General features: G+C 40.9%; 1 protein-coding gene across 4 annotated transcripts in view; it reads right to left on the bottom strand.

The window, feature by feature from the left end:
- Positions 1–4,187: 4,187 nt before the first annotated feature.
- phkb (phosphorylase kinase, beta) overlaps positions 4,188–8,244 on the bottom strand; it is an 89,935-nt gene continuing 85,878 nt past the window's right edge. For all 4 annotated transcript variants that reach the window (XM_053616773.1, XM_053616772.1, XM_053616771.1 and 1 more), the window contains 5 exons: positions 8,097–8,231; positions 7,722–7,851; positions 6,686–6,793; positions 6,455–6,595; positions 4,188–6,232 (listed from right to left, as the gene is read on the bottom strand). In XM_053616773.1, the coding sequence (XP_053472748.1) occupies positions 6,095–6,232; positions 6,455–6,595; positions 6,686–6,793; positions 7,722–7,851; positions 8,097–8,231 (652 nt within the window). In that variant the 3' untranslated portion in view covers positions 4,188–6,094. The remainder of the gene's footprint in view (positions 6,233–6,454; positions 6,596–6,685; positions 6,794–7,721; positions 7,852–8,096; positions 8,232–8,244) is intronic.

Here is an 8,244-nt window from a genome sequence, read left to right as displayed (position 1 = left end):
GAGATTGAGGGATTAGCCGTGCTAGCATGTTCGAACTGCGGTAAAGTTCTGAGGCGCTGATGGGTTCATGCTGAAACTTCTCCCTGTGCAAACTGAACAGCTTCTGGATCTGAAAGAAGGCTCTCCGCTTCAGGGATCTTTTCTTTTGTCTCTTTGCTTTTACTTTCTTTCTTTTTTTCTTTTTCTTTCTTTCTTTCCTTCTTTTCCCTCCTTTTTGTCTCTCCTTAAAATCCTTTCTTTTTAAAAATGTTCTTTTTCTTTCTGTTTGTTTTTGTTTCTTTCTTTCTCCGTTTTTTCCCCTTCACCTCTCTCCTTCAAATCCTTCCTTTCTTTATTTCTGTTTATTTCGTTCTTTCTTCCTTCAACTTTTTCCCTTTCCTTAAAGTATTCAGTCTTTCTTTCTTTTTCAACTTTATCGTTTTGCTTTTCTTCCTTACAGACCCCTTGTTCCTCCATTCCACTATTTTTTTTTCTCTTTTCATTGAGTTTCCTTTAGCAACACATTTTCCTTTTTATTTTCAGTTTTTCTTTCATTTCATCTGTTCTGTATTTATATTTATTTATTTATTTATTTATTTATTTATTTATGTTCTTTTTCTTTCATTCTTTTTTAACCTTTTGTCCTCCCCCCCTCCTCTCAACTTTTTTTTGCTCTCATTCTTATCTTTGTTCTTTTTGCTTCCCTTCTTTCATTCCTCCCTTTTTGCTCCATTCTCCTTATTTCTTTTCCTTTCTTTCTCACTCTCCTGATCTGTTTTTCTTACTTTCTTTCCTTACTTATTTTCCTGCTCTTTGATTTTGCTTCTTCTTCTTCTTATTATTATTATTATTATTATTTTTATTTTTTCACTCCTCCACCAGGCTCAGTATTTCTTTCAGGACATCTAGTAGAAATAATTCCTCAGTGAATCCATGAAATGAAAAGTAGTTCTGTGGAACATTTCCTGTCTACTATTTATTTAAAAAAAAAAAAAAAAAATCTACTATCTATTCCATCCACTTGATGGAGACAAACAACCACGAATACAAATTCTCCTTCTCCTCCTCCTCCTCCTCCTCCTCCTACTCCTCCTCATGTCTCATGTAGCTTCTGAAGGGCGGTACTAAATGAAAAACTCTTCAGATCTTTAAACCAAAATAATTACAAGGTAAATGTATGACCTCCGCAGTAATGATGGTCAGACTGCAGTGCGCTGGGCATGTGTTCGTGTCGTCGCTCATCAGTGTGAGGAAAATAAAACCTCTCTCACGTCCGACACGCCAACATTAAACCGAACCCACGCTCTCGGGATCTTTAATCGGATTCGGTTCCGATTCCTCAGGAGTCCGGAGTAACTCGCTTGGAGTCGGTAAAATGCCAGCCGGTCCTGGTTAGAGATCCGGAATGGCTTCCTTAATCACATTTATTGCCGTTTGTGTGTAAAAAAAAAAAAAAAAAAAAAAAAAGTGTTACAAGTCCATCCACTGAGGAAATACACACCGTATATATTTAAATTCTTTTTCATTTTCAATACACGCTTTATCTAGGGTTAGGGATTATCCCCGGAACACCGAGCACAAGGCAGGAGAACATCTCCTGCTAAACTCTGGTTTCAGAATGAGTCTCACCTGGAGACCGTAACGGCACCGTGTCTCCACCTGTAACGTCAAGCAGAGGAGTCTCGTGTCCTTCCCCCTGCACCCGACGGTTCTAAAAATAAAACTGTCCAGGAAAGTAAGACGAGCTCTCCGTAACTTTTTAAAAAATGGAGACCGCGTTCTAAGGATGTAAAAATATCAGCCGCGGTTTCATCATCAGCCGCCGGGAACGAGCGCCGCACTCCATCACTCGGGATTTAATCAGGATGTGGAGAAGTAGGACAGATGCACACTGCTGCACGCCTCAGCAATTTCTTCTTCTTCTTTTTTTAAACACTGAGCTGCTTTTCCAAGAAAAACACTAAATTGATTTTCAGGTCGAACGTAAAAGGAAAAAAACAATAAATAAATAAATAAATAAAAGAAGAGTTGACTAGCCGTGAGGGCAGAGACGGATTTGGAAACAGCTGTGTTTAGCTGTTAGGGCTGAAAAAAACCCCATAATTTAAATAGAATAAAATGAATAACCATGTCTACAAAATGTATTTATTTCTATTTTTTATATTTAAAAAAAAATCTGTTTAACACTGGAACGTAGAATTTCTTTTTAAAGTCGAATATGTTCAATTTACACCTTTTTAAAGGTTAAGTACAATTTTTTTTTTTTTTTTTTTTAATGTCCAACTAACTACTTTCAGCCAGTTTAAAAAAAACAAAAAAACAAAAGTAATAAAGATATGAGGATCTCCTCAGTGTGTTAGAAAAGTGTACTGGGATTATAACTGATCTCAATATTATCATCCGATCCGATCCGATATGACCCGCCCCGCTGCAGACTCCTCCTCTTTACACACTGAGGGTTTAATCATGAACCGCAAGAGAATTACTAATACTGAGTTATGTTATCAGTTATCATATCGGGCCACGCATACGTTATGAATACGTTATGAATACGTTATGGTTTCAGATGCGGTGGCCATTATGACACGCTTCAGCGCTCTGACTTTAAAGCCCTGTTAACTTTTACGAGAGAAAACCTTACTCTTTTTATAGCCCCTCTCTCTCTCTCTCTGTCTCTCTCTCTGTGTATCTCTCTATCTGTCTCGCTCTCTGTGTGTGTCTCTCTGTCTCTCTCTCTGTGTATCTCTCTGTCTCACTCTCTGTGTGTGTCTCTCTGTCTCTCTCTCTGTGTATCTCTCTATCTGTCTCGCTCTCTGTGTGTGTCTCTCTGTGTATCTCTCTATCTGTCTCGCTCTCTGTGTGTGTCTCTCTGTCTCTCTCTCTGTGTATCTCTCTATCTGTCTCGCTCTCTGTGTGTGTCTCTCTGTCTCTCTCTGTGTATCTCTCTGTCTCGCTCTGTGTGTGTGTCTCTCTGTCTCTCTCTCTGTGTATCTCTCTGTCTCTCTCTGTGTATCTCTCTATCTGTCTCGCTCTCTGTGTGTGTGTCTCTGTCCCTCTCTCTGTGTCTGTCTCTCGCTCTCTGTGTGTGTGTCTCTCTCTCTCTCTCTCTCTCTGTCCCTCTCTCCCTCTCTCTGGTGTATGCTGGGAGTGGGTGTGGTTAGCGTGAGAGCTGTGTGTATGAGAGCGTTCGTCTTTCCTTAGACTCTTTAATCTATTTTCTCTATTATTTCTCTCATCCAGCCGAGCCACAGGATCTCGTACTTGTTTGGTTTTATAGAGCTGTTTACTTTTGGATATTAACCCTGAACTAAAACTAAAGCTCAGTTTAGAACTGACAACGTCAAGCATCAAAGTGATGATGATGATGATTGGGGTCCAGCGCTCATCACATCCCTGTAGATTCTCTCAGTAAAAGGAAGTGGAGACGTGAGAGCACTGCTAACCATCACACACACACACACTTGATCTGACGTTTATTTTAAAATGAACTAAGATTTGATTGCTAGAGAACCCCGTAGCGCTTGTGTGTGAACATGCCCGGTCTGCGCGAGTCTGTAGCCTCGGATCTTGGCGTGTCGTTGGCTGACAGGACTGGAACCCGATGTGGTTTTCTTCTGGTGTAGCTCATCCGCCTCAAGGTTGGACATGTTGTCGGTTCTGAGATGTTTTTCTGCTCACCACGGTTGCAGAGAGTGTTTATCTGAGTTACCGTAGCCTTCCTGTCGGCTCAGACCCGTCTGGCCCGAACCAGAACTCCACTGAATGAGCAAGTGTACAGGGGCTCCTAATGAAGATGTGTGTGTGTGTGTGTGCAGTCGGAGAGTATGGAGTTGTTGATGGGTTTCCGGTCACTAACGTGATTTATTTGAATTATTTTTTTTTTATGGTCCAGCCCATTTGATATTATACTGAGTGTAATGTGTCTCGTTTCCTAAAATGAATTTGACACTGCTGCTCTAGAGGAATGCTAAGTGAGTCCGTTTCCTGCCTGTCATACATCGTAGGATTGCTGTGAGTGTAATGTACTCCTTATTGTAAAAGATATTCCGTTACCTTTCCTGCTTCTGTCCTGTTTCATATCCGAAACACAAGTTGCTGTACATTTCGCCGTGTGATTTGGATCGGACACACCCATGTTTAATTCATCACCCCCCCCCCCCCCCCACAAACACACACACAAAACCTGAAAAGACCAGAACACATCAGTGTGCACTTCAGATTAGCATTTATTTCATTTCTACACTTAAGGGTCTGTAAAAAGTCTTCAGGGAGAATGAACGAACACACACACACACACACACTAATTCAACACACAGCTTTAATCGACTCCACCGACGCTTTAGGACTAGGAAAGGTCTGCTAAAGCGGTGAAAATCCTTCTAAACATAAAACTCTAGAATAATCTTTTCTATTTTACTGAAACTGATTAAATACTGAACTTCAGACATCTCATAGTTCCACCATCATGCAACAAAAAAAATCCACATGCAGGGAGAAGTGAGAAACACGGACGCTTCCCGACATCCTGCAGAAAATCAGCGGAGGCAGGTAAAAAAAAAAACCGAAATAAAATCTAAAAGTTCGATTTGTTTTTCTGTTCACAGTGTTCAGTTTGTTATAAGCAGGCTGGTGTAAGTGTGGAACTACACGTGCTGGACCGAACGAGCCAAAATTATTATACATCTTTTAATAAATAAATAAATAAATCAGTCAAACTCACAGCAGCGCATTAAAGACATGGTGTGTGCAGTTCTACGCCGCGTCTTCGTTATCACACGTCAATGTTTACTTAGGGATATAGTTTGCATTCAAAAACCTGGGGGGGGGGCACAAACTTATGCATTCAGACTTGAATTTGCACCTTAATTGCTTGGCTGTCTTACTACAAGGTAAGCTCACCTGTCAATCACCCTCAGTGGGTGGGGTCGGCTAATTCTATTAGGTTATGCACAGCTCTGTTGTGTTATTGGTTAACGTTTGCTAGCTAGTTAGCGACCTAGCTTGATCTGCTTTTCACACTTTCAACCACTTTAACGCTAACATGCTCTCCGTCTTACTCGGACGCTAGCGTTACTGCAGAGAGGTCGTTGAGAGTAAAACAATCAAATAAAACAGCTGTTAATAAATACCGAGCGTGAATATTAACGTTTAATTTTGTCCCGTTTGGTCCAGCATATAATAAAAGCAAAGTGGAGAACTGACCGGGCCAAAAATGAAGAGAGTAGATCTGAGGAAGACGAGTAGGGTGAAGGTGTGGGCGTGTATAAAGAGTGCATGAATAAAACTAATCACTATTATTATATTACCCTTGAGTTCACGTTACGATCGTAACACAATATTTCATATAAATAAATGATTTTAACCACAATTAGCCATTAAAACGGTCGGCTTTTTTACCAAAATATCTTGATGTCGCTCTCTCTAGCGTGTGTGAAAAATATGTCGTTACTGCAGCGATGCCTCAAGACTTTATTTAAGTGAATATTTAACTTTATGGATTCATGACAACCGCTTGGTGTAATGCTAGTTCGCTAGCTGTAGTCTGTTTAACCCAGTTTTATTGTTTCCAAGCTGTTGCTTAAGTTTCTCGAATGAACGTAAATAATTTTACCGTGGGATGCGGTGTAAACGTTGCCTAAATAGCGCCAGAGCCATGTTGGAAATATGAGCCAATGGAATTGTATCTATGCTGTCAGGTAGGTGGGGCTTAGCTGTGTATGATGCTGTGAATGGGACAGATAGGATACGAGTAGCTTACTGATAATATTTTGCTCACAATATTATTATTATTATTATTATTATCAGCACTATAGTGTATAAACGGGTTTCACTTTTTGCTTTTGGTTAATGGTGCGAGTTGTAAACTGGGCCGTCAGAGGCCAAATCGATGAAGTAAAGCGTTATGTGAGGAAGGTGTGGGATGAGAGGGGCAGGAGGTGAACTGAACACTCGGGTTTTTAAAAAAATCAGTGTAACAGTGCAGTTTAAAAACGTACAAGAGGAAGTGCAAAGGGTGAGAACGCGCTACATGCTAAAAATAAACTGGACTAAGAGAAGGAAAAAGAAGAGAGAGAGTGGGGGGTAAAGGAAGTGAGAGAAAAAAAGGAAAGTGTGTTCAGCTGACGGAGCAGGGGTCGTCCTTGCAGGGCTTCACTTCCCCCTGTAGCAGCTGGATCATCACAGCTTTAGTCAGGTAGCTGGAGGTGCCTCTCTTCCCCAGTGGAGGAGTGTTATAGAACACCTCCATCTCCTTCTGTAACATTATTATTATTATTATTATTATTATTATTTACAAGGTCTTGTGGAATCAATCATTGTAAACATGTCATAATGGTAATAGTGGTAATTATGGTGGTGATGGTTATAGTGGTTGTGATGGTGAAGATGATAATGGTGATGGTGGCAGTGATGATGATGTTTATGATGGTCAAGATAGTGACAAGGGTGATAGTGGTGGTGATGACAGCTCCCTCACCTGACTCTGAGCCGCATCGGCTCGTCCTCGATCCCTCTGGAAATCACAGAAGGCTTCTCTCACCAGCTGATCCAGATCCACCTTCTCCTGAAACTCCAGCTCCGGGTTTCTCTCCAGCACCAGCGACACCACCATCAGGAGCTGGGCAGAACCAGAGAAGAACCACACCGTACACACACTTTACTGCTATGTCCTGTAATATACGAACATGTGCTTGAACCAGAGCCTCACCTCCACAATGATCTGTCTGTATTCGGGCAGCACGATGTTCTTCAGCGTGTCCTCCACCAGCAGGGAGAAGTTCATCTCGTACATGGTCATATCAGACAGAGTGGGTTGCTAAAGAGGGGGACAGTGGTGTGTTGTGAAGATGAGCGCCAATAATCAGTTATGCGATATATACCACAATATTCAGCATGCACCAATATCATCAGTATCGGCATTCGCCATCAGTTATTTTCTTTAAGAAACTAATTTCCCCAACAACAAAAGTAATTGCCCCCTTGTTTATTGGACGGCTTCATCCTGTACCAACGTCATATCTTATATAAAACTTTCCGACTGGATTATAATAATAATTTCCATACAATGGTGGCTCGTTATGTTAATCAGGAAAAATTACATTATATAATTAAAAAAAAAAAGATTTATAAATGGTGTGTTAGCTAGCTTCCTAGAAACCAGATGAGCAAGGGCAAGTATGGTTCCTCCTAAACAAACTCCCACTGGAGAAAACTTTGGTGTAAATAGGACTTGAAGTAGGACAATTGAACTAGGAATCTGGATGAAATCAGAAATTACAATTAATATTTATAATAATTCTTTTAAAAAAAACTGTATATTAACCTTCATTTAAAGTAAGAACCTGAAGATTAAATACTCATACCGCGTCACGGCTAAAGCTGCACCAAAATGGAGGATTTATTACTGATTTTGTTGGATTTTTGGATTCATTGAATTTTTTTCTTCTTCCATTGATAATTTTATGGTCTCGCTTTGGTTATACTCGTTTTTGCAAGATTGCAAGGAGAGCTCCGAACATCTGCACTCTTTCAAAAACTCCAAATGTCTGTCATTTTCCAGGTCTGGAAAAGAGCGCCTTATAGTTACACACCGATCTACACTGGAATCCTGGATATCCAGATAAAGCACACTTAAATACGAGGACACGTTAAGAGAATGTTACGGTGAAACGTCAAACGTGTTGACAGTTAATGAGCGTGTGTTGTGTAAAACCCTGTTCCAAACAAAACGGTGATGAATTTACCTGAGGCAGGTGAAGCCCTCCCACCATGATGCCGTTACTCGTCCGCTCCAGAATCTGCCAGACGCGATCGTAAAACCCGAGCGGCGTACGATTCAGAGATCCGTCGATCTGACGCCGATTCAGCCACGCCCTGATGTTTTTTTTAAAAAGTCATTTTTAATGGTTTTACTAACCTTTTGATTAAATTTAAGACTCAGAACCTCTGCTGACCAGAAAAGAATCTAGGACCAGGGCAGAAGAACATCTAGAAATCTACTGAACATCTAGAACATCGAATTGAAACTGGGAATGGCCTTAAAAAGAAAGGCGGGAGTTTGATGAGTCGTGTCGAGGGACGAGGAAGTCGCGTAAAACAGTGAGGTTTATGTTTTTCACCTGCCGGTCTGTTGAGGTTGAAGAACGTCCAACAGCAGCTGTTTGACGTCACTAGGTGACATTTGGTAGATGTCCTGAGGCGGCATGTCTCCTGCACGGATCTTCAGCTCGTGTTTCATGGCCTGGACGATCCAGCTGTTCCAAAATA

Source organism: Ictalurus furcatus, chromosome 27 (assembly GCF_023375685.1).
Source record: "Ictalurus furcatus strain D&B chromosome 27, Billie_1.0, whole genome shotgun sequence".
NCBI classification, from domain to species: Eukaryota; Metazoa; Chordata; class Actinopteri; order Siluriformes; family Ictaluridae; genus Ictalurus; species Ictalurus furcatus.
This window is presented reverse-complemented; position numbering and strand designations above follow the sequence as displayed.